The sequence below is a fragment of the Macrobrachium rosenbergii genome, chromosome 13 (assembly GCF_040412425.1).
Source record: "Macrobrachium rosenbergii isolate ZJJX-2024 chromosome 13, ASM4041242v1, whole genome shotgun sequence".
Lineage (NCBI taxonomy): Eukaryota > Metazoa > Arthropoda > Malacostraca > Decapoda > Palaemonidae > Macrobrachium > Macrobrachium rosenbergii.
The window spans coordinates 1,192,882-1,219,927 of NC_089753.1; the positions used below are offsets into that span (position 1 = coordinate 1,192,882).

Below are 27,046 nucleotides of genomic sequence, written 5' to 3' on the forward strand. Positions count from 1 at the left end.
TTGCCATTTTACTTGTTCATCATGTCTTCCGTGCAGGAATCTTCTTAGTCAAGTTAAGTACCATCTTCTTTTGGGGTTTTTTTCTTATAGAGGCTTCTTATTTGACCTTTAATTCAATAATTAAATTTTAAATAACACGGTATTTAAGGTCATCCGCGTGTTTGAACGCTTCGCCTTATGCGCCATATTGACCCTTAGTCTTCATGTGGCTTTAGCAGTGAGATTCTGCTTGTGTTTTACACTGTTATTTATTTTAGATATTGTTAGATATTTCTGCCCCTTCAGGAAGTTCTTTTTAGCGAATTGTCCTTTTGCTGGCGGGGGATGTTGTGCCCGTATCATAACGGATCTAGGCTAGTGTTGGAGGCTTTCCCCTCCCGCCTTTCTGATCATAAATATTCCTTTTCCTGGGCACCTTCCTCTTTGCAGTATTTAATAGGAATACATTCTCCAAGATGGTACTGTTTTGCTCATGATCTTTCCAGATATGTACAGTGATGGATGACATGTATATTTTTGGATTTAAAATGTTTTGGATTCAGCGTTAGGGTCGGCCATTTTCGTATCACCCGCGTTCAACAAGTCACGAGTTGTTAGGCCCTCTCTACAGCACGAGTCTTTTATATACATAAATTTCTGTGCATTTATTTTTATATATATTTATATTTCACACAGTTTCTTTGATGGGTATTCTGGCCTAGCCCTCTCGTCTGAAATCGGAGGGCTAGGCTACTTAGGTTAGGCGCCTATCATGACCCTCATGCTTCCTAGCTCCCCCGACCAGGTCGTTTTGAGGCTTGGAGGGAGGTGTTGGATGGTTGAGGGAGTTCCTCGTTCTCTTGGCCCACCTGTCCATGCCATCATGTTTTTGGAGGGTGTTATTAGGCTTCAGAGACCCCCCCCCTCCCCTGTTTTAGCCTACCTGTCCAGACCAGTTGGTTTTCGAGAGGTAGGTTAGAATGGTGAGGGTCTCCTCATTACTTAGCCCCCCACCTGACCAGGCTGTCGGCGTTGGAGGGTGTGGCCAGACCTTGCGTGGGATTTCTCTCCCCCACTCTCCTCCCCCCCCTTCCATACCTCTGTTAACCTTCTCCCAATTCAAAAAATTTTGACGTTGGGGGACGGTCTGGAGTCGAAGGTTGCACGTTCATTTTCATGTAGTTAGCCTAGCCCTTCCTTACCCATTCTTTAACATTTGGCGGGTGTCCCTAGTTTCTCTATATTGCGAGGGTGACGTCGGTCTCACGACCGGCACCCCCAGTGGGAAAGTTTCTATAGGTGTCCAGGGGTGTTTCCCACCCACCTGGCCACCGCTGTCAGCCCCCTCCATTTTGTTATTTCCTCCCTGTTCCTTAGCTTTTGGCGTGTGACCTTGACTTCTCCCCGCGTGAGGGACATCGATCACTTATGACCGGCACCCGTGGACTTTGACCAGCGTCCAGATAGCGTTACCCACCTATCTGGCCTCCGCCTTTCAGTTTCCGCCATTCTGCTAGTGTTTTGTTTGTTGAACTTTCCTCAGTGTTAGCTAGAGCACCGAACACAAGTCCAGGACACTATCTTGGCTTCCGCTAGGTTCATTCTCCGCCAGGTTTGTCAGGTCTCCCGTTGTTTTTGTACATGTTACCACTCCGGTGGGTATGGTTTTCGGTTGGTTGGCGCTTTCCACTACCTGTTCCCGCCACAGGCGTTGAGAGTTGAGCCAGTTTTGAGGTCTCCTCTCCGCCTCCTCCGCCCTTCTACCATAGGTATGAAGTAACGGGATTTCGAGTCAACCAGAGCGGAGTATCATAACCAGCAAAAGTACTGCTGTTTACTGATTTAGTTGACCATTCTGTAGCTTTCTTTACCATACCACTGCAGGATTCCGGCGGTGTTTATTTAATTATACTGTAATCATATTATAATTGTTATGATGCATGATCCTAGGTTAAAATGCACTGTTACCGCCGGACCGGCTCAGCGGTCCTTAACTGTATCGTTATTCATGTATTGTATATTATCTTTATTCAGTCGGAGTCTCTCCGGCGGGTTTCGGATTGACTGCAAGCATGCTCCGTCACCCATATTAGGTTAAGGTATATTATCTCCATCGGCCCTACTCCGGCGAGCCTTAACTAGCATACTCATGTATCATCTATCCACTTACAGATGGTACGCTGTCAGGAGCCTGGGTGTATGGCGGTCCTCCAGCAGCCCTGTGGCCATGTGGTGTGCCGCTCCCACTCCGGCTGTGCGGTTCGCGTTGGGGACCTGATCGTCTGGCACCCAGAAGGCTGTGAGGTGTGCTACGCTCTGTACGAGCAGGTGTTGGATGAGTCGGTAAGCTTCAAGTCCGCTAACCTTTAGTCTCACTTTGACTTCATGGCTTATATTGATGGATATGGCGGTTGGTGATCGTTTTAGTAAGCTTTTCTTCTCTTTCAGTCTGACCGTAGTTCCAGCAACTCTTCACTGTCGACCCTGAAGGTCTGGGTCGGCGGGTTTGGGAGGAACGTCCCGTCGGGGAAGCCCTACATCCTTTCAGAGGGATTTGCAATCTCCTCTACCCGGCGCCGGATCTCAGCCGCAGTTCGGCGGAAATAGCCGCCCCTTGATAGAGCAGATCCGGGAGGAGACGCAGCCCTCCCAAGACGACAACGTATGCGGAGAGGTGGCGGAAGAGGTGGCGGCCATCAATATAAATCTAGAACCTATGAACGTCGAGCCGGACCAGGTAGAAGGTAGGGAGGTAAGTGAGGCAGGGGGAGCGAGTTCCCTTTTCAATTCTCCTTCTTCCTCTTCTTCTTCATTTCAGGGTTTCCAGAAATCTGCTTACCTTGAGGACAGATCAAGGTCTGCTGTCCCCAAGGTGAAAACCTTGAAAACGAAGGGCTTATCCAAGTCCTCTAGGCCTCACAGGTCTAATCCTGTAGCTCCTCTGTCGTCACGGGCTCTTAGTCCGGTGGCTTCAACTAAACTTTAGGCTACTCCCCTGCCAAGGGTCGAGATCCAGGGCGGTTAAGGCGAGTCCCCCTCAACCTAACTTTGACCCTGAGACTTTTGCAGAGTTTCTCTTGCAGAAGCTTGACGAGAAGGTTGAAGCCAGGATGAATGACCTTTCCTCTCAGCTCGCTTCGAACTTGAAGACTTCAGATGATTCTTGGAAGTCTTTAGCTGAGAGGATGCAGAACCAGGAGAACTTGCTCTCCGGGTTTATGCGCTCCGGAGTGGCGGCACAAATGTACGCTGTTCTGGATGCCTCCAGTCTTCCTCCCTTTGATAAGGGAAACCCTTGGCGTCTGGCTCTTCATGCCCCTCAGCATGAAGATACTCTTTCCATTGAAGGCTTGGGTACATGCAGGTTGGAAGAACTGGAGTTCTTCCCACCCGACCTGGTGCCTCCCTACCCAGGCTATGCCAGACTCACGGAGGAAGCTTGGATCAGATCAGACAAGGTCCCGAAGGAGACAGTCATCTTTCCTAGGGACCAAGCCCAATCCGCCTTGGTGCGCACTCTCACGGAGTGGGAGGCGGAGAACACTAAACTTACCCCCTTCAAAGGGACCTTCACTATGTTCTCGTTGGGTGATGCTGTCCCTACCCCCTGCATGTCTAAGGTAGCTCTGCTGACTTGTCAGGCAGGCATCGAGGAAATAAACTGCTGCCTCAACTCCGGAGACAGATCCCACTTCTCTTGTCTTCCCGGAGATTCAGGAATTTTGGTTGGGAGCTCCAGCCAACGTTCACGGTGGGCAAACTCGACCCGAATGCGCTTCATCCCTGTTCAGTGAACAGCTTCCCAAGATTCCGGAGGCTCTTCTAAAAGCTGAATTTGAGGCCAGGTGCAGACTGAGTCGCTCCATGCATTCCTTGTGTCTGACGGAGGCAACGGCGGTGACTTACAACGAAGAACCTCTCTTCCAGATCCTAACTAAATCCCTGTTGGCGGGATTCCAGGCAGACCTGTACGACTTTATTGTGGTGAGGATGAATTGCCGAAAGCTCCCGCTGGGGTCTTCCCTTCAAAAGGAAGGCCACCGAGTCCGCTGGACCTCAAGCTAAATCGGGGAAAAGGTTCAGGAGGTACAAAAGGCCTCACACCCAGACTATGCTGCAGGCTGTACCGGTCTCCCAGGTCGGTCAGCCTTCAACAACAGTTTCATTGTTGATGCATGCAGCCTGCTCAGCATACCCAGAATTGCTTCCCCAACCTTCGTGACATCTCCGGCTTTCACGCCTGGTTTGAAAGCCAGGGAGCGTTTTGTGACTTTAACAGGAACGCATGGGAAGCAGAGCAAGAGCCTCCTTCAGAGGTAGGGCTGCGTCACGTTCCCTCTCTCGAGGGAGAGGAGGCCGGGGTGGTAGAGGAGGTAAGCCTTCTCCCGCACAATGAGTCTCCTCAGGTAGGCGGGAGGTTGTATCTTTTTCGGGACCGATGGACCTTCAGTCCGTGGGCCCACAGCATAGTCTCCAAAGGTCTGGGATGGAGCTGGAGCAGAGGTCCCCCTCCGCTAGTCAGATTCCATCAGTCCCCATCCAAAGCCCTCCTGGACTTTGTAAAGGACCTGCTTCAGAAGAAGGCTATAAAGAAAGTGAGACACCTGAAATTTCAAGGCAGACTGTTCAGTGTTCCGAAGAAAGGCTCCAGTCAGCAAAGAGTAATCTTATATTTGTCTCGTCTCAATCTTTACATTCAATGCGACAAATTTCGCATGCTTGCAATCTCACAGGTGCGGACCCTACTTCCCCGTGGAACCGTCACCACCTCAATAGATCTTTCCGACGCCTATTATCACGTCCCGGTTGCGAGAAACTTCTCTCCTTACCTAGGTTTCAGACTAGGAAAACAAGCTTACTCATTCAGAGTCATGCCATTCGGGCTCAACATAGCGCCCAGAATCTTCACCAAACTGGCAGAAACAGTAGTTCAGCAGTTACGGTCCCAGGGGATCATGTTAGCAGCATACCTGAGGCGATTGGATAATTTGGGCATCCAACGCCGAGGAATGTCGGAGAGCAACAGCCATAGTGATCAACTTCCTGGAATCCCTAGGCTTTCAAATAAACAGGGAGAAATCCCGCCTAGTTCCGGAGGCTTGATTTCAGTGGCTAGGAATCCAATGGGATCTGGACTCTCACAAACTGTCTCTTCCGCCAGCCAAAAGGAGGGAAATAGCCAAAGCCACCAGGCAGTTCCTCAAAAACAGGAAAGCCACTCACCATACCCAGGAAAGAGTCCTAGGTTCTCTTCAGTTCGCATCTGTTACAGACCTGCTTCTGAAAGCCAAACTGAAAGACATAAACAGAGTGTGGCGGAGACGAGCCAACAACAGACTCAGAGACAAGGTGTCCCTAATTCCGCTAGTGTTGAGGAAAAGACTTCGGCCGTGGTCGTCAGTCAAGAATCTATCAAGTTCAGTACCCCTCCAGTTTCCTCCTCCATCATTGGTGATCCACACGGACGCTTCTTTGAGCGGGTGGGGAGGATATTCCCAACACAGAAAAGTTCAAGGAACGTGGTCCACCATGTTCCGCCAGTTCCATATCAACATTCTCGAAGCAATGGCAGTATTTCTAACTCTGAAAAAACTACGTCCATCCAGACAGATCCATATCAGACTGGTACTGGACAGTGCAGTAGTGGTGCATTGTATAAACAGGGGGGGGCTCCAAGTCGAGCCGGATCAATCAAGTGATGATAGCAATTTTCTCCCTGGCAAGAAAGCACCGTTGGCATTTATCAGCCACCCATCTGGCAGGCGTCCGGAATGTCATTGCAGATTCTCTGTCCAGGACAACTCCGCTGGAGTCGGAATGGTCTCTGGACAAAACATCATTCAAGTGGATTCGACGTCAGGTACCGGGTCTCCAGGTAGATCTATTTGCCACAGAGAGCAACCACAAACTTCCATGTTACGTTGCTCCCAATCTGGACCCTCTTGCTCACTCCACAGATGCGATGTCAATAGATTGGAACATGTGGCAGAAAATTTATCTGTTTCCACCAACAAACCTGTTGATGAAAGTTTTGCACAAGCTCAGGTCATTCAAAGGTCAAGTGGCCCTGGTGGCACCCAACTGGCCAAAGAGCAGTTGGTTTCCTCTTCTTCTAGAGTTGAAACTCCGGTGTATTCAAATACCCAGGCCAAAGTTGACTCAAATAGTACAAACTCGGACTGTGTCAGCTTCCTCAAGAATTCTAAATGCCCTGGCTTTATGGACTTCATGAAATTCGCTGCTCAGAGAGATGCTAATATTGATCCTGTTAATACATTGTTCTTAGAATCAGATAAAAGGGACTCTACTCTCAGACAGTATGATTCAGCAGTTAAAAAGTTAGCATTATTCCTGAAAGAATCTGAAGCTAAAGTGATGACCACGAATCTGGCAATCTCGTTCTTCAGGTCATTATTTGAAAAAGGACTGGCCTCTAGTACTATTACTGATATTTTTACATGGTTTCAATATTGACTTAACGGACTCATATTTTTCATCAATCCCTAGGGCATGCGCTCGTTTGAGACCAGCAACCCATCCACACACGGTTTCCTGGTTCTTAAATGACGTGCTGAAGTTAGCATCGGACACTGATAATGAACAGTGTCCATATTTGAGTCTGTTAAGGAAAACGTTATTCTTAATTAGCCTAGCTTCAGGTGCCAGAATTTCTGAACTGTCCGCTCTCTCTAGAGAACCGAACCATGTTGATTTCCTCCCGTCAGGAGAAGTTCTGCTATCCCCGGATCTAAAATTTTTAGCTAAGAATGAAGATCCACAAGATAGGTGGTCCCCTTGGAAGGTTATCCCCCTTCCACAGGATCCGTCCTTATGTCCAGTCACTACTTTAAAGGCTTATTTACACAGAACTTCTAATGTACTGTCTGGCCCTCTTTTTGTCAGGGAAAAGGGAGGAACCCTTTCCTTAAAGGCCATCAGACAACAAATACTGTATTTTATTAAACAAGCTAACCCAGATTCAGTACCTAAGGTTCATGATATCCGAGCAGTGGCCACCTCCACTAATTATTTTCATAATATGAACTTTGAAGATCTTAAAAAATATCATATTGGAAATCACCATCAGTATTCAAATGCCACTATCTTAAATCTCTAGAGGCCCTAAAATTTTCCACAGTGGCTGCAGGAAGTATTGTCCCTTCCGCCCTAGATTAACCTATGCAATCTTAGTTATCCTATCCCTTTCCTCTCTCGCCTACCTGCCTCGTTTACTTACCTTGCCGTCTATTCTTAGGTCAGGCATGCTTCACAGCCTGTCTCCTGACCATGTTGTATATTGTCATTATTCTCTTGTGTTAGCATTTAAGTGTCTTGGTATTAACTAGTATTTTGTGCATATTTGCCCCATGTTACTGACCATGTCTTATCCTGTATTATTTATCATATCCTATTTTCTGAGTCCAGTCCCGTGTCAGCCGGTGAAATTCCATCGTAGCACGAATTTCTAGGTATAAAATGCTAGATATACCAGAGAAAAAAAGAGCTTTCAGGAAAGTGGGGTTACTACCCCCAGATCGAGCGTCTTCTCCAAGGAAGACGTCGGTATAACAAAGGGTGAGTGAAAGATCACTACCACGGAGTCTTACTCGAAAGATCTCTCCCTGTTAAAACCCCCAGAAGAGAGCGGTGAGCCGTTACAGCCCCCACACACAAACACCCGCCAGCTCGGCGACACCAGCGCCACCTACCTCATTCCATTTTCTAGCACGTGATCGCTACCATTCCTTTTTTGTGTGCTTGTGCCTTTTGGATTTATTTTCATCTTCCACCATGTCATCGAGCAGCTTTACCATCTCCAAGTTAAGTACCATCTTATTGTGGGGTTTTGTTCTATATATTGGCTGTAATGGTCTCGTCTTTTCACAATTGTGAGATCTTATTATGACGCCACGGCGTCCTCCGCCAGCCATGTCGACCGCAAGGCGACCCCATCAGTTCTTTTCTGTTGGGGTTGTCTCATTGTCGTTATATATTATTTTTTGCCCCATGGTTCTCCTCCTGGCGGGTTCCCTGCGGTGGCCCCCCCTTTTTTCGAGTATTACATATTATTGGCCTGTTGGCCTAGTTAGGGTGATGCCCCGTCCAGGTCGCCCCCCCCCCCCAGGTTGGGTTCCTTGTTATTACTTAGTCTGCTTAGGCTATTTGTTTTATTCTTGGCGATGGTGCTCTATTGTTTTTATTCATTGTTTACCTCCTCGAGGTAGCGGCAGCCTCAGATCTAACCGCTTCCCCGAGGTAGGCTACGCACCTGTTGAGCACATTTTTATTATCCCATGTTCATGTGTGATGGTTATTTAGTGGAGTAGGCTTGTTCTGCTTCCCTCCTCTTGCCCTTGGCGTGGAGAATCCATCAGGTTGAGGGAGTTTTGGTTGCTGAAACAGAGTGAGCCCCTTAGTTCTCTTCCTTCCTTTGGGGGAACAGAGTTCTTTGGATGTGTCTCCTCTAGGCTAGTCGCCTTCTTGCCCCCTCTTCTCGGCCCCGGTTGGTTCTCGGCACAAAATTTCTCTCCCTGTTTGCTTTCCTCCTCCCTTCCGCACTCCTTCCGTTTTCCTAGCCTATACTGGGTTAGGTCTTTTATTAGGCTTCGCCTAGTCAGGAGTCGGGCATTGAGGCTCGGTCGCATCCCTCCCCTAGTAGTAGGCCACCCTCCTAAGTTTCATGATGCTTGGAGTGGTGTGTGTGTGCAGTTGAGCGGGTGATTTATTTCCCCCTGTCTCCTGTTCTCATTTTCGTAGCCTACCACTCTACCCTACTCCACCCCCCCCTCCCCAGCCTTGCTTACTCGTGCGGGTGACGCTAGATGGCGTTTTCTCCGAGTTCAGGGACTCCTTCATTTGGTAGAGGGATTCGCTCCCTCCCATACAGTCCCTAGCATCGCTGTGTTGGTGTTGGTGGTTCGTTTACTCGTAGCTCGAACGTGTTCGAACACTCTATCCCACACGTCTTTTCTCCCCGTCGGGTTACTTGGTTGGGTTATTATACTTGCTCCGGCTTATGTTATGTATCTACGAGCATCTTGCCCACCTTGTTTCACTGGCGGGAAAGTCCGAGAGGAGGAGATATATATATAAGGGGGGCGGATCTCTCCGGTCTCCGGAGTAGTTTGCACCTTGGTACCATCACTTGTTTAATGTTATTGTTTATGTATATACATATTTAGATAAGTGTATTTATCTAACGGAGTACACACCTCCCTCCTTTTATATTTTTATATATACGTGAGTCCGGTTCTACACCCGGGGGTTCCGCCGTTGTTTTTACTGGCAACCCTTGCGGTGAGTTCTTGTTGTCTCATACCTTTCATTCCGCCAAAGTATTCCGGGGTCTGGAAGTTTTTTACCTTCCACTCTGTGTAATTTAGAGCTTATTGGCCTAGTTTATAACGAGGGATTTCTCCTCCGCCGGAGTATTCCGGTTGTAAGTCGGAATTCCCGGCCTTGCCGGCTTTAGATTGCTTAGAGTGGTAGGTTCATGTACTTTTTACGCTTACAGACTGTTCGCTGTGACGAGCCGGGGTGCACCGCTTCGCTGCAACAACCTTACGGACACGTAGTGTGCCGGACCCACGCTGGTTGTGCGGTCCGGCTCGACGACCTTGTAGTCTGGCACCCTGATGGCTGTGAGGTTTGCTTCGCCTTGTGTGCAAGCGTCCAGGACGAGTCGGTAAGTGACAGTCTTCCTCCGTATTGCGCTCCTCATATCGAATACTGTTTACCTGATTCTCGGATTATTCTTTCGTTCTGCTAATTGTTGGTTTTCTTACAGGCGGACGAAGTCCTCCAAGAAGTCTGCCTTGGAATCCCTCCGCCTGGGTGGCTGGGTTTGGAAGGAACGTTCGTTGGGAAGCCCTATGTCCTCGACGCCAAGTTGAGGACCTGCTTTACCCCGGCGCACGGGTGGCGGCCACAGTGCCAGAAGATCTTGCCACCCCCATCATCCAGCAGATCCGGGATGCGACCCAGCCACCCCAAGTAGATATTCTTTATGCCGAGGTTTCGGAGGACGTCGCTGCTTTAGACTTGGACCTGGAACCGATGAATACGGAACAGGACCAGGTGGTAAGTAGCGAGGTAAGTGAGGTTGTGGGGGCGGGCCCCCTTTTTGACTCCCCAGTTTCTTCTGTATCATCTTTTGCAGGTTTTGTAAAGTCTTCCTCCTTGGGTGATAGAGCTCCATCAGCCATCCCCAAGTTGAAGTTGAAGACTTCATGGAAGGCGAAGGGCTATAAGTCCTCGTCTTCCAAGAAAGCATTGCCTTTCACCCCCGTCGAAGGCTAAGGTCTCAGCACCTGTAGCCTCCGGGAGCAAATCTGGTTCTTCCGGCAAAGGCGCGAGTAAGAGGGCAGCAAAACCTAGCCCTCCTCGCCAGCCTGCCTTTGACGCGGAGGCCTTCGCGAACCAGCTCTTCCAACGGTTCTCGGCGGAGGTCGACTCCAAATTCACAAAAATCTCAGAAAAGTTGGCCAGCCATGACAATATACTGGCGGGAATGGCTCGCCCACCTGCAGCCGAACCCCAGTACGTCATCCCCGATACAGCGGACCTCCCTCCTTTCGATGTCGGGAACCCTTGGCGTTTCGCCCTCCGGGCCATCCAACATGATGGCAATTTAACAGTCGAGGGTCTTGGCACGAGACGGTTGGAGGAATTAGAGTTCTTCCCCGCCGATCTCTTGCCCCCCTACCCAGGCTTCGTTAGGCTAACAGAGGAAGCATGGGTACGTTCAGATAAGGTTCCTAGGGAGACTGTCATCGTCCCTAGGGACCAAGCTCAGTCGGCTCTCCTGCGCACTCTGATGGAGTGGCAGGCAGACAATACAAAGTTGACACCTTTCAAGGGCAGCTTCACCATGTTCGCCCTGGGGACAACCTGCCCACCCCCTGTTTGAACAAAGTCGCTCTGGCTACGGCCCGGCGTGCTTCAAGGCAGTCCCTTACCGCAGCTGAGGGAAACAGACTCCACTTCCCTGGTATTCCCGGGAGGTGATGAGTTCTGGACGGATGCACCGTCCACTTTCACTGTTGGGAAGTTGGACCCCTTTTGTGCATCCACCCAGTTCAGCGAGCAGCTCCCCAAGCTGCCGGAATCCTTGCTAAAGGCGGAGTTTGATGCCCGGACTAAGCTAGCCCGGTCCCTGAACTCCGTCTGCCTTACGGAAGCCACTGCCGTCTCCTGCGCGGACGAGCCATTCTTCCAAGTTTTGGCTAAGTCCCTGCTAGCTGGCTTTCAGTCTGACCTTTTTGAATTCATCATGGCCAGACTTGAATGCAGAAAGTTCATCTTTGCCGATGCCACCATCCGTCACGAGCCTAACAAGCTCGTAAAGAGCTCGATCTGGGGGCCTAACCTCTTCCCGGAAGAAGAGGTTACGAATGCCATGAGTGAGACTACAAGGGCCAACCAGAGTCTGCGCTCTCGCTGGGGCATTTCTGCCTACAAGCGCAAGACCCCAGAATCTGGCGGCCCCCAGGCGAGAGGAGGCAAACGTTTCAGGAGGCATAAGAGACCCCACCATCAGGCGGTAGTCCAAGCCGTCCCGGTCTCGGCAGTGGCACAGCCTTCCACCTCAAAGGCTCATCCCCAACAATATGTGCTGGTTCAACCAGCTCATTCCCTTGCCAGCGTGGCTGTTGCTTCAGCCAGCATACAACCCTACCTATGAGGGCCGTGGATACTTTCACGGCCTTAATAGGGCGCAAGGGGGAAGAGGCAGGGCCCCTCATAGAGGGAAATCCAACACCACCCCAAGAGGTAAGCCTGGGCGTGGTAGAGGAAACAAACCCGCTCCTCCCACTGAGAGAACACAGGTAGGTGGTCGCCTGTATTGGTTCAGGGACCAATGGACCTTCAGCCCTTGGGCACACAGCATTGTGTCCAAAGGTCTAGGATGGAGCTGGATCAAGGACCCTCCTCCTCTGACCAGGTTTTACCAGCCACCCTCACCAATCCTGCAGGATTACGTGGCAGAATTGCTCAACAAACAAGCAATAAAGAAAGTAAGGCACCTAAAGTTTCAAGGCAGGTTATTCACTGTTCCCAAAAAAAGACTCCGACCAGCAAAGAGTGATCCTGGATCTGTCGCGTCTAAATCTCTACATAAATGCGACAAATTTACGCATGCTTTACGGTAGCTCAGGTGCGGACTCTACTTCCGGCGTGGAGCCGTCACCACCTCTATCGATCTTTCAGGCGCTTATTATCACGTCCCCGGTTGCGCGGAACTTCTCTCAGTTCCTCGGTTTCAGACTCGGGAATCAAGCCTACTCCTTCAGGGTCATGCCCTTCGGTCTAAACATTGCGCCCAGGATATTTACCAAGCTGGCGGACACGGTAGTTCAACAACTCCGGTCCCGAGGGATATCCCTAGCAGCGTACCTGGAGACGATTGGATAATTTGGGCACCAACAGTTCTGGAGTGTCAGAAGGCTCGTCCATGGTCATCAACTTCCTGGAGTCGTTAGGGTTTTCAGCTGAACAGAGAGAAGTCCCACCTGACTCCGGAGTCCCGGTTTCAGTGGCTGGGTCTCCAGTGGGATCTGTCCTCTCACACGTTATCTCTCCCGCCTCCCAAGAGGAAGGAGATAGCATCTCTCACCAGAAAATTTCTGAAAAATCAATCAGCATCCTGCCGGTCCCAAGAAAGAGTCCTTGGGTCTCTTCAATTTGCCTCAGTGACGGACCTGCTCTTAAAAGCAAAACTAAAAGACATAAACAGAGTGTGGCGGAGTTGAGCCAATGTCAAGCTCAGAGACAAGGTCTCCTCTATTCCTCGAATCTTAAAGACGAGACTGCGGCCTTGGGCCACAGTCAGAGGCCTGTCCAAGTCAGTTCCGCTTCAATTTCCCCCGGCACTAGTTGTTCACACAGACGCTTCCCTAAGCGGCTGGGGGATATTCACCAAAACAAAAGTACAAGGAACATGGTCCACTATGTTTCAGCAGTTCCATATAAACACCCTGGAAGCTATGGCGGTTTTTCTAACTCTAAAGAAAATCCGCCCTCCCAACCGGATTCATATCAGGCTGGTATTGGACAGCGCAGTGGTAGTTCATTGCATCAACAGGGGCGGCTCCAAATCAGGTCGAGTAAACCAGGTAATGGTTGCTATCTTCTCCCTGGCGAACAAGCACAGCTGGCATCTGTCAGCCACCCACCTAGCGGGGGTACGGAACGTGGTGGCAAGATTCCCTGTCCAGGGCTACTCCGTTGGAGACGGAGTGGTCCCTGGACGGGGAATCCTTCAAATGGATTTGCCGCCAGGTTCCCGGTCTCCAAGTGGATCTGTTCGCGACGGAGAGCAACTTCAAGCTCCTCTGTTATGTGGCCCCGAACCTGGACCCCAAGGCGTACGCCACGGACGCAATGACAGTAGATTGGAACAATTGGGAGAAAATTTATCTGTTCCCTCCAATAAATTGACTGCTGAAAGTATTACACAAACTCAGGACATTCAAAGGTCAACCAGCCCTAGTAGCCCCCTATTGGCCGAAGAGCAATTGGTTCCCTCTTCTTCAGGAACTGGGATTGCGGAGTCTTCGGATTCCCAAGCCCAAACTGACCCAGACAGTACAAACCAAGACTGTGTCAGCTTCCTCAAGAATTCAGAATGCCCTAGTTTTATGGACTATAAAATTCGCAGCCCAAAAAGGAGCAAACATTGACCCTGTTAACACTCTGTTTCTAGAATCAGACAAAAGAGATTCTACTCTTAGACAGTATGACTCAGCAGTCAAAAAATTAGCCTCCTTCCTGAAAACATCTGAAGCCAAAATCATGACGACTAATTTAGCAGTTTCCTTCTTTAGGTCACTGTTTGAGAAAGGCCTTGCTCCGGCCACTATTACCACAGCCAAGTCAGCCCTGAAGAAGGTATTTCTATACGGCTTTAAAATTGACCTTACAGATTCCTATTTTTCATCTATCCCCAGAGCATGCGCTCGTCTGAGACCCGTATCACGCCCACATTCGGTTACGTGGTTCCTCAATGACGTCCTTAGGTTAGCATCAGAGATGAACAACTTTCAATGCTCTTATCAGGATCTGTTAAGGAAGACTTTATTTCTGATTAGCTTGGCTTCAGGTGCCAGAATCTCAGAGCTATCGGCTCTCACTAGAGGTGATGATTTTGTGAACTTCCTCCCGTCCGGAGAGGTCCTCCTTTCCCCTGACCCTAGATTCTTAGCCAAAAATGAAGACCCACAAGACAGGTGGTCCCCTTGGAAGGTGGTGCCCCTTCCACAAGACCAGTCTTTGTGTCCAGTGTATACACTTAAATCTTACCTTTTGAGAACTCCACAGAGTAAGTCGGGTCCTCTTTTTATCAGGGAGAAAGGTGGTACTCTTTCACTAAATGCAATAAGACAACAGATTTTGTATTTTATTAAACAAGCCAACCCAGATTCAGTTCCTAAGGTTCATGATATTCGAGCAGTCGCTACTTCCATTAATTACTTTCATAATATGGACTTCTCAGAACTCTCTAAATACACGGGTTGGAAATCACCTCTAGTGTTTAAACGCCACTATTTAAAATCACTCGAAGCCCTGAAATTTTCTACAATAGCTGTGGGAAGTGTCATCTCCCCACCTTAATTAATCATATCCTTATCCTCCCCTTTCCCCCCTGCCCGCCTGCCTCATTTACTTCTCTGCTTATCCTCCTGGTTGATCATGCCTCACTGCCTTGCTCCTCATATTGATGTATCTTGTCTCTGTTGAGTGGAAACTGTGATCTGACATGTTATGATTGTGTTTTCTTGTGGGGTACTGGGCGGTTTTTATTTTGCTCCATGTACCCCAGATATATATATATGTACTGTATGTAATTATTTCCCATTTTATATTGTCTCTTACGTGTGTAGCTTTAAGATTACGTGTGTAGCTTTAAGATTGTGTATGCCATTTAACCTATGTAATTTTCATATGTCATTATGCTTTAGTAGTATTAAGTATTTTTGGGGCTTCTTCCCTGCCACACTGGGGACTTCCCCACTTTTTCGTAATGTTAAGCTTTTGATATGCCTTAGGTTTAGTGTTCTTTTCACATGTAAGAGATACCCTGATTAAAACCATTTTCATAATTTATGTTTTTTTCTTCAGATTACCTTGTTTCCTCGTAGTTTGCAGCCTTGGCATGATTCTCTATCACTATTTCACCGGCTGACACGGACTGGACTCAGAAAAGGGATTTTGACAAAGGAAAAATCTATTTCTGAGGAAGGTCCTGTGTCACCCAGTGACCCTCCCTGACTCACCTGTTGCTCCCCCCCACTACTTGCACATGCCAAGTCTGGGGTTAGTGGTAGCCTGGAATGAGGTAGGTGGCGCTGGTGTCGCCGAGCTGGCGGGTGTTTGTGCGTGGGGGCTGTAACGGCTCACCGCTCTCTTCTGGGGGTTTTAACAGGGAGAGATCTTTCGAGTAAGACTCCGTGGTAGTGATCTTTCACTCACCCTTTGTTATACCGACGTCTTCCTTGGAGAAGACGCTCAATCTGGGGGTAGTAACCCCAGCTTTCCTGAAAGCTCTTTTTTCTCTGGTATATCTAGCATTTTATACCTAGAAATTCGTGCTACGATGGAATTTCACCGGGTGACACGGGACCTTCCTCAGAAATAGATTTTTCCTTTGTCAAAATCCCTTTTTGCTACTTGGATAATTAAAATCAGTATTTACTGATAGTTTTATTTATCTCCATCACAATAGTTGTTGAGGGGTTTCACCAAGCTTTGTATGATTCTCTGTTACTATTTCACCGGGTGACACAGGTCGAACCCAGAAAAGGGATTTTGACAAAGGAAAAATCTATTTCTGGGGGAAGACCTGTGTCACCTGGTGACCCACCCCTATTCTCCTTTCCCACCCTGATTGACATACCAAGCTTGGGGGGAGGGTGCTAACCTGGAAGGAGGCTAAGATGGCGGCTGAGGTGTTGGTTGGCCGGGCGATGGGCGTTGGGTATGTGACGGCCCCTCACTTTCCGGGATTTTGAGATTGGAGATCTCTACAGGGCAGAGGCCTGTGGCAGTGGAAACACTCACCCTTTGTGTATACCGACATCTATTTTTAATTAATAGATGAGCGAACTGGGGGTAGTAACCCCGGCATTCTTGATAGCTTTTTCTCTGGTATTTTTAGCAATTGTTATACCTAGAAATGTGCTTGATGGAACCAATTTCACCGGGTGACACAGGTCTTCCCCAAGGAATAGATTTTTCCTTTGTCAAAATCCCTTTTATTGTGTTATAATAATTATTTTGATTAAATACTGTAAATTACCATATTGTGCTGCAAACAAAAGGAAAAAGGGGTTTTTGTGGGCAATGCGACATACTTTACAGTAAATGAAAAATGTGTATCCTACTAAACTCTCACATACAAGAGAAAATGTAAAAGATTGCATTTTTTGTTTTTAGTGTAATTTATGCATTTATTTGGTTACTAATGTGGGAAAATAAGGTAGATAATTGCTTTTGGCATAAAGTTTTCAGTTTAAAGTCTGATGGTTGTTATATATTAGCATATTTAGTGTTTACGGCTGCAAATGAAAAATGTACGTATATCCTAGCTAGCTGTGTCGAGTACTATAGAAAACAGGGGTTGCTTTTTTGTTTTTAAGTGTATTTATGGAGCTTATTTTGTTACAAATATGGGAAAATAAGGTAGATAATTGCTTTCTGCATAAAGCTTAAGTTTAAAGTGTGATGGTTTTTGTTTATAAGCATATTTAGCATTTACGGCTGCAGAAGAAAAACGTGTAGCCTACAGAACTGAGTGTCAGGTAGGAGAGAAAAAGGTGTTTTTTTTTTTGTGCATTCATGAAGTTTATTTTATTACACATATGGAAAAATATGGTAGATATATATAACTGCTTTTTATACAAAAGTTTTCAGTTTAAAGTGTGATGGTGGTTGTTTATAAGAATATTTAGTGTTTACCACCATGCGGTATTGACAATGTTAGGTGAGAAAGGATAGGGAGTTGCCCTTGCACACCCAAAAATTTTTCTCTCCATTATCTGATGGGCCCTTGGCTCTACTAATCTGAATAATTAAGGAATTACTATAAGGAAATTAGTCACCACATTACTAGATAAAGCAAAATTGATTTAAGCACAAATAGAGGCCACTGTGATGCATCTGCAAGCAAAACAAAATCAATTATTGCTAATGGATGTAACATTAGTTATTCATGAAGGATAACCACAAAAATTCTTCTCCATCAAAAACACTTGCATATTCAGCTTGCTATATTATCAAACAAAATGGTACAACAAAACCAAGCTCAGAGCTAACATCAAGCTCAACATAAACACACTGCACAAGCAGTTGTTCACAAGAAATTTAAGTGTGGTTAGAGAGAACTGGATATACCTTGGCCACTCACTGGTCAAAGAAGACACTTTGTGCTGTGTACGGCTTAAACAAAATACATAACAACCATTTTCTTTGAGAACAAGAATATGAGCTGAATGGCTTACCTCATGAAGTAGAGAACATGAATATTGGAGCTGAATGGCTTACCTCACTATGTAGGAGTCTTTCTGAATTCTAGTGTGTCTAGAAAGCTGCCAGGCAGCAAAAAACCTTTCATACCGTTTAAAATAAGCCACACAAACCACACTATAAGTACAGTAGTACCATTTCATGAGCTACACTGAGTGAAAATTATAGAAACTGTGAGTCTGGTGTCAGCAGCAGTACCCTGGGGCTGTGAAACAGCACTGTGGTTGGTAAAATGAATTCTTTCTTGCCTAATATTTTACAAACTGCCTCTTCTGGTCTGAGCAATATTAAAGCTTGTGTAAAAGAGTTCATATTTGTGCAGAAATACCTTAAGATTATGAATAAAGTTTCCAAAATAAAAAAAAATGACAAGCATGGGTATACTTACTTCCCAGGGTTCCACTTCCATCACAAGGCCATTCCATGCCCTCCATTTTGCCAAAAATATTAAACAGTTCCAGGGCTTGACTTTGGTTCATTTCTGTTTCAATGTTTTGAATTATTATATGGCCTTTCTTCGAAGATATAAGTGTGGCGGCTTGTGAAGGGGATGGTAATGATGAGGAAGTAGCTGAGATGGCTGGGTCTGTCACAGAAGGAGAAACTACTGAACCAATCACAGATGTAGAGGGTACTGTTACTATTTCTTGTGATGGAGATGGATGAAAGGTTCCTGATGATAAAGACTTCTGAAGAGTCACTGAAGGAGAGGATGGGAGAACTGTTACAGGAGCAGAAACTATTGAGCTAGTCACAGAGGCATCGAGCACTGGAAGTGGTGTTTGCACAGTTGTTGAGAAATTGGCTTCTGGTGGTAAAGAAGGCTGAACCATCAGTGAAGACTGTGGAGGAACTGTAATGGGAGCTGAAATTTTTAAACCTGTCATAGAAGTGGAGGGTGCTGGAAATGTTACTTGTGCAGAGGCTGGGAGTTTAGTTGATGAAGCATAATCAACAGTCACTAAAGAGGGTGGAAAATCAGTCACAGAAGTAGATGGAAGTTGTACAAGTGAAGCAGTAGATGGGGAATCCAAAGTACATGCAGTAGAGGTTGTCGCTTTCACTGGAGCATACAATGAAGGCTCTTCAATTTCAGCAGGTAGGGCACAAAAATCTCTCCTAAATGACTCCTCATGTCCACGAGCAGTTTCACTTGCGAAATCATCAAAGGAGCCATAATTCTCTAGGCATACTGTAAAACAAATAAGAGGAAATTAATAGCTGACAAAATACTACAAGTTTATATCTATAGTTATATCTATATAACTATTCTAACATTTGAAAAAATAGTCTGTTGAATACATAACACCAGGGCAAGGAACTTTTATGAACCAAGGCCAATTGAAGACTGAATTACTCTGCCCACATTATAAATGTGTTGTATATGACAACTATGGTCACATTATAAATGTGCTGTATATGGCAGACTAACAAAAAGTGTTGACATATGGATGAGCAGATAGATGCAAAACTACATTCTTCAATTTTCTTACATAAATTCCACTTAAAATCAGAATTTCCAAAATATCTGGTAAAATACAAAATCAGTTAGCAACCTTCTAATTCAGATATCAAGAATAAACAATCAACAAAAGGTAATCAAATGGCAATATCTGGCCATAAAACTAAACCAACATGAAGAAAATTTTATTCATATGAATAGAAAATATTCATTCAAATCAACAGCAGTAATATAGCAAATTTTTAAAGTAATTTGTATTTTCTTAACATACAAACCTGAAGTTCTTTACAAAGGATTTAGCTTTCAGTGTGAGCTGGAGAGAGCCATTCAAATTTACTGACAAGATTTTTCACTTTGGTCTGCACCCCATGTGACAGATTGGAGGGGTGGCTGAGGTGGGCCATTAATGTAAATAATTTCAGGTTTGGATATCAGGACAAAATACGAATTACCTGTACTTTAAAATTTGCTACTTGTTCCTACAGAAAATGCAAATCTTCGTTCTTTACAAAGGAGACATATCTATTGGTGGGAGGAAAATCTGGGTATTTTCTGAAATAACTAATTGGTTTGCCAAATAAGCCACAGGTTTGTATATCAGGACAAAACACAAATTACCTGCACTTTAAAAATTTGCTTTGTTCCTACAAAAAATAGAGTACAAACCTTCATTCTTTACACAGGAGACATATCTATTGGCGGGAAGAAAATCTGGGTACTTTCTGAAATGACTAGTAGGTTTGCCAAACCTGGGAATGTTTCTTCCTGGTCCACCAAGAGCACAGGAAGAACAACCCCACAACTCTAGTATGCTGCCCATATAGGATGTCACAGCTGCTAGACTTCTGGACCATTTATGATGCAATTACTGTACTTAATCAAGCTGTATGAACCTCAAACGAACAAAATAACTGAGACAATAAAACATGAATAGAGTTACCACCCTACTTACGAACAAATTACGTTCCGGACGGCTGTTCGGATCTTGAACTGTTTGTAAATTGGTTTTTAATATGCAGTGCATAACTTTTGTTGATGTTTACATTCCCTAGTTAACTTGGGAGTCATAAATTGTACTACTTTCACTGCATTTTTAAATCATGCAGTAGTATGAAGAATTACTTTGGATTCTACAAAGTAAAAAGAAAATAAAATTCAGACTTAAGGAACATTCAAAATTTAGTATGTTTTCCATGCTTTGAAAGTTATGAACTTGGAAAGAATATCTCAGGAGCAGCATCTGACACTGGAAGTTCATAAAGTCAACAATGCATGCAGCCATCTATTGAAAAAATCAATAAATATAGAAAATAGGAATTCATCACAGAACAAGTTAAATTGGGTAAATAGAAATAAATAGGAATATTTTACGAATACATAGGAGTATTCTTGTGATTGTAAGAATACGTGGTAGTTAATCACGAGAATACTCAGGACAATCAGGGAAGGAGTTAAAGGAACAGGTTCTTCTTCTTCCTCATGTTCTTTTGTTCTTTGCAAAAATTCTTATTTGCAGAATAGGCACGCAGAACAAAATTTGTACTTGTGCCCTGTCTGTTCTTATCTATGAATGTTCATAACTTGAATGTTCATAAGGAGGGTGGCATCTGTACATCAACGTATGGACTGTCATACTGTCCATCCTCCTCTCTCCCTTGCCAAGAGAGGAGGGGAACTTGCATCCCTTCATCATCAACAGAAAGACTGATGCCCTGTGAAATAGCTAATCTGCACCCTGTCCGTTTAGCCTGTACATGGATTGGCACCTGACTCTCCATCTATGAGAGAGAGAGAGAGAGAGAGAGAGAGAGAGAGAGAGAGAGAGAGAGAGAGAGAGAGAGAGAGAAACTAGTCACTCTTCCTCTCTCCTGTCAGCCAGATACCTTAGACGAGGTGCTACCTGTCCCAAAAAGGAGCTTGGCTCACTACCCAGCCTACTGAGCAGCTACTGCCAGCTCAAAGAAAGTGTGTCCAAGGCTGGTGGGCAATGTTCCACAAGCAAAACATCATGCAGGTGATCAAACACAAACATCTCTCTGCACGTAATACCTGATGACCTGACAGGTTCCCACTGAGTACTAAGAATGGAGTGATGCCCCTATCATCATGAGCTCTTGTTCAGGCTGCATACTCGTCTTTCACACTGGGTGAATCAATGCCTGCAGGTTTACTCAGTATGCCAGAAGACATAGCATTCTTCGACACTCCTTCTCGGCCCTGAAAGTACTAAAGAAAGATTCATTGACACAATCTGAGGTGCTGAGTCCCCTAAAGATAATACTGCAGAACCCAAACAGGATACATTAGTATCTTGTATAGATCACTAGTGAAAAGTCCTGTACAGAGGAAAATGAGGATTTGAGCTGACATGACCAGCAGTTCCAAACCTTTTCACTAAAATCAGCACAATTTTGAATGAAACAGCATCCTACCAAATGCCAAACATCATGAGAACTCAGATAACTCACCTGTTCCTATGTCAATATCTGGGTTAACAAAAATAGTCTCCAGAATCAGATCTGTGTCTGACAACTCTCGTACAGACTCATACAAACTAGGAGCTGAAAACTAAGGATGAGAGACATGTCCTTCCAGGGATCTGAGTTTCCCAGAAGAGTAAGGCTGCTTAAAGCTTCTCAGCAATATAAAAAATCTCCCTCAAAGAGGCAAGATCTACTCATTAGTCTCAAACTCTGGCCAAAGATTGATCTGTCTTCAACAGCCGGGACAATACGATGCTTCTCATGGCAAAGGTAGGAAAGAAAAAACTGCTACCTACTGAAGAGGAGCTCTGATTTGAAAGGTACTGTGCTTCCAACACTAACCATTGGAGACAGTCCCACCTTGGTAGACAGCCAATTAGGAAATTTCCAACATATTCCAGAGTGAAACCTCTTGCTGGAGGAGAAGGTAGATACCCTCCAGGCATAAATACCAGAGCTCTCATTGCCTGGTGATACCTCTCTAAAAGCTTCTGAAAAGAACTGTTTTGCCAGAGGAAAACCTTTTAGCACCCTGGACAACAGAGCTAGCAGATCTGGGTATCACTTGGCATGGACACATGAAAACCACCAAAGTCTGCCCGTGAATAAGGAAATCAACAACCACCCATTGAATAACTACTAAAAGGTGGAATGGTGAATGAGCCTCAAGGTTATCCACAAATACTAAAAAATGTCCTCCATACCACTACCAATCCAGTTACGATGGGGAAAAACTTCCTACAGCTTTCTGATGTGCCAAAAGGAAACAAGATTAAGCTCAGAAAATGGAAACCTCAAGCAACTTTGCCACACAAGTGTTTAGGGATGTCCCTGTTACCTGTCTCTGAAGGTTAAGCTAGTGTCCTAGTACATTTGGAATGCCCAAAATGTATCTGGCCATCAGCCCCAAGAGAGGCTCACCTCTATGAGAAATGCCCAGACATGCACCTCACCCCTCAGTGGATGAGTCCAAAACTAAAGCATGTCTGAGGGAGAGTGCCTAGAGGCACTCCCACTTTGAGGTTCTTGTCATCCAGCTACAATCTCAAGTCTTCTAAAGATCCCAACTTCTTGAGACCCTAAGCCAGGAATGGGGGAGATGATGATGTGGTTTCTATTCTCTCAGGAACAAGTGCTGAATATATCAAGAGAAAGCAGCAGTTCAGTTAAGCAGGTTTTGGGGAGTAAATAACCCAGTTTCTACTTAACCTAATTTTGTTTACAAACACTCTACAAACAAGTTTCCTCTGTGTTCCTGTGAACTACACCTCGGAATTCCCTACCTAACCGCAAACTAACCTACAATCAATCCAGAGGACAGAGGACAATTCATAAATATATACAACTTAATGATCATTAATACACAACCACTTTTTTTCTTTATGATCAACAAAAAAAATTATAAAATAATCACCAATCTGTAGAATTCACACAAATCACTTCCTGAAAGTTCACTCAATTCAGTTTTTTTCTCTTCCAGAAGAAAGAAAGAAAGATAAGAAGGCCGATAAAACACTATTTGAACATTGCAACCATATATTTCAGGCACTTCCTTCTGTGCCCCTGTTCACTGGAAAAATATGGACAGATGAAATGTTACAAGGGTATATATACAAAGCATATATAGGTGTGGCATTAAGTCTCCAATGGTATGCAGGTGACCGTTTCCTAAGAAGGAGAGTAAACTGTTCTCTAGTGGTTTTCGGCCCATTAACTCTCGTTTGGCGTCGATTCTGGTGCTAGTGTGCCCTGGAACACCTTCTTCAGGAGGGGTCTGAGGATTAAAGCGTCGATGTCGTCCGATTTCCAATGTCCTCCTGACAAGTTCATATTGTTGGTTTGATTGATGATAGCAGATTCCAGCATGTTTCTTTTGTACGGACAGCTACTTTTGAAAACCAGCTCTGCCTCACTCCAGTTTATGATATGTCCTGTATTTCTGATATGTAGGAAAATCCCCTAACTCTCCGAAGCGTAACGTACTGATCTTTTGTGCTTGTTATTCTTTGCGAGAGCGATCTACCTGTCTCCCCCACGTAAATGTCATTACATTGCTACACGGTATCTTGTAAACTCCGGCTTCTTCCTCTTTGTCATTTAAGTATACGTTAATGAGCGAGCTCCCGATGGATTTGGGATAATGGAAAATGAACGGATTGTTTTCGTTGTACGGAAGCTTTATTGAAATCTATTTGTCTGTTGTGAGTGGGAACTCTATAGTATATTTTATTTGCTTTGTTAATAGCCCTCAATAATGTGTGGTGGATAGAGCAGTTATACTAGATGTTGGCGGATTGTGTTGAATTCTTTATCTAGGTACCCATTTGAACATATCCTAAGTCCTCTGAGGAATAAGTTGCACCCTACCATGATCTTTACAGAGACGTCGTGGTAGCGTAAGAAATGAATGTAGGAAACAGCGAAGGTGGGTTTTCTATATGCTGTAAACGCATATCTGTTCTGTTCTCTTATGATCAATACATCTAGGAATGGCAGTTTTCCGTCTTTTTCCAATTCCGTTTTAAATTTTATGGTCGGAACTAGTGAATTTGGCCTATTAAAAAATTCATTAAAGTCTCCCCAGCTATTGTCCCAGAAAGTAAAGATATCATCTACGTATCTAAGCCAGATCATATTATGGGGTTTGATAGACGACAAAATTTCTGTTTCAAAATATTCCATGTACAAGTTTGCTAAAAGAGGTGATAGGGGACTGCCCATGCTACAGCCAAATTTTTGTTTGTAAAAATTACCATTGAAAGAGAACACATTGTTAGTTACACACAGGTTGATAAGTTTGAGAGTTTTATCTACGCCAAGAGGAAAATGGTCTTCATATGTTGTAACTTCCTCTTTAAGAAAGACAACACGTCGGCGATTGGGACTTTGGTAAATAATGACTCAACGTCGAGGCTGAGCAATTTGATGTTATTTAAGGGGATGTTTAAACTATTAAATTTTTGTATAAAATCCTCTGATCATAAGAGAACAGAACAGATATGCATTTACAGTATACAAAAAACCCACCTTCGCTGTTTCCTAGATTAATTTCTTAAGCTACCACGACGTCTCCGTAAAGATCATGGTAGGGTGCAACTTATTCCTCAGAGGACTTAGGATATGTTCAAATGGGTACCTAGATAAAGAATTCAACACGATCCGCCAACATCTAATGCAACTTCTCTATCCACCACACATTATCGAGAGGGCTATTAACAAAGCGAATAAAATATACTATAGAGGTCCCACTCACAACAGACAATAGATTTCAACAACAAAATAAAGCTTCCGTACGACGAAAACATCCAAAAAGCCACTGAACAACTCAGGTCTTCATTTTCCATTATCCCAAATTCATCAGGAGCTCGTTCATGAACGTATACTTAAATAACAAAGGGGAAGAAGCTGGAGTTTACAAGATACCATGTAGCAATTGTAATGACATTTACGTGGGGGAGACAGGTAGATCGCTCTCGCAAAGAATAACAGAGCACAAAAGATCAGTACGTCACGCTTCGGAGAGTTAGGAGATTTTCCTACATATCAGAAATACAGGACATATCATAAACTGGAGTGAGGCAGAGCTGGTTTTCAAAAGTAGTTGTCCGTACAAAAGAAACATGCTGGAATCTGCTATCATCAATCAAACCAACAATATGAACTTGTCAGGAGGACATTGGAAATCGGACGACATTGACGCTTCAATCCTCAGACCCCTCCTGAAGAAGGTGTTCCAGGGCACACGATCACCAGAATCGACGCCAAACGAGAGTTAATGGGCCGAAAACCACTAGGGAACAGTTTACTCTCCTTCTTAGGAAACGGTCATCTGCATACCATCGGAGACTTAATGCCTCACCTATATATGCTTTGTATATATACCCTTGTATCATTTCATCTGCCCATATTTTTCCAGTGAACATGGGCACAGATGGAAGTGCCTGATATATATGGTTGCAACGCTCAAGTAGTGTTTTATGGGCCTTCTTATCTTCATATTATACTGTAGCATTACAGTTAAAGACATTCATATATATATATATATATATATATATATATATATATATATATATATATATATATGAAATTTTATCACACCGTGATTTATATACAATCATGAAGCTACAAATGTCGCTTTTAATATCTTTTCCACGCTTTACTCGGTATATCTCCGTTGGAGAATTGTCGCGAAGGGGAATTTATATAAGTGATAAATGAATTGGAATCGTGGGGACACGAACCCGCGACAAAAGCCTATTCAGCGACTCCAGTTGGCGTAAACCATTGAGCCATCAAGAGAGGTATAAGTCTTTTGCGAGATGTCGTACTGCTTTTACCCGTCGTGAGCGGGAAAGTGTACTAGCCTCGACAATGACCCACCTCCGCCATGACAGTTCATTGGCACGTTTGGAACACGCAGCTCTTGTTATGAAATTTTTATCACACCGTGATTTATATACAATCATGAAGCTACAAATGTCGCAATATCGAAATCCACGCTACCTCGGTATATCTCCGTTGGAGAATTGTCGCGAAGGGGAATTTATATAAGTGATAAATGAATTGGAATCGTGGGGACACGAACCCGCTGACAAAAAGCCTATTCAGCGACTCCAGTTGGCGTAAACCATTGAGCCATCAAGAGAGTATAAGTCTTTTGCCGAGATGTCATTTGCTTTTACCCGTCGTGAGCGGGGAAAGTGTACTAGCCTCGACAATGACCCACCTCCGCCATGACAGTTCATTGATACGTTTGGAACACGCAGCTCTTGTTATGAAATTTTTATCACACCGTGATTTATATACAATCATGAAGCTACAAATGTCGCAATATCGAAATCCACGCTACCTCGGTATATCTCCGTTGGAGAATTGTCGCCGAAGGGAATTTATATAAGTGATAAATGAATTGGAATCGTGGGGACACGAACCGACGAAAGCCTATTCAGCGACTCCAGTTGGCGTAAACCATTGAGCCATCAAGAGAGGTATAAGTCTTTTGCGAGATGTCGTACTGCTTTTACCCGTCGTGGCGGGGAAAGTGTACTAGCCTCGACAATGACCCACCTCCGCCATGACAGTTCATTGAGTGCGTTTGGAACACGCAGCTCTTGTTATGAAATTTTTATCACACGTGATTTATATACAATCATGAAGCTACAAATGTATAGCAATATCGAAATCCACGCTACCTCGGTATATCTCCGTTGGAGAATTGTGGCGAAGGGGAATTTATATAAGTGATAAATGAATGGAATCGTGGGGACACGAACCGCGACAAAGCCTATTCAGCGACTCCAGTTGGCGTAAACCATTGAGCCATCAAACAGGTATAAGTCTTTTGCGAGATGTCGTACTGCTTTTTACCCGTCGTGGCGGGAAAGTGTACTAGCCTGGAAACAATGACCCACCTCCGCCATGACAGTTCATTGGTACGTTTGGAACACGCAGCTCTTGTTATGAAATTTTTATCACACCGTGATTTATATACAATCATGAAGCTACAAATGTAAGCAATATCGAAATCCACGCTACCTCGGTATATCTCCGTTGGAGAATTGTCGCGAAGAAGGAATTTATATAAGTGATAAATGAATGG

The 27,046-nt window shown here is 45.0% G+C and overlaps 1 protein-coding gene across 5 annotated transcripts in view; it reads right to left on the reverse strand.

Annotated features, from left to right (window-relative positions):
* LOC136844855 (uncharacterized) overlaps positions 1–27,046 on the reverse strand; it is an 855,665-nt gene that overhangs the window by 464,108 nt on the left and 364,511 nt on the right. For all 5 annotated transcript variants that reach the window (XM_067114093.1, XM_067114090.1, XM_067114092.1 and 2 more), the window contains exon 6: positions 17,891–18,694. In XM_067114093.1, coding sequence (XP_066970194.1) covers positions 17,891–18,694 — 804 coding nt within the window. The remainder of the gene's footprint in view (positions 1–17,890; positions 18,695–27,046) is intronic.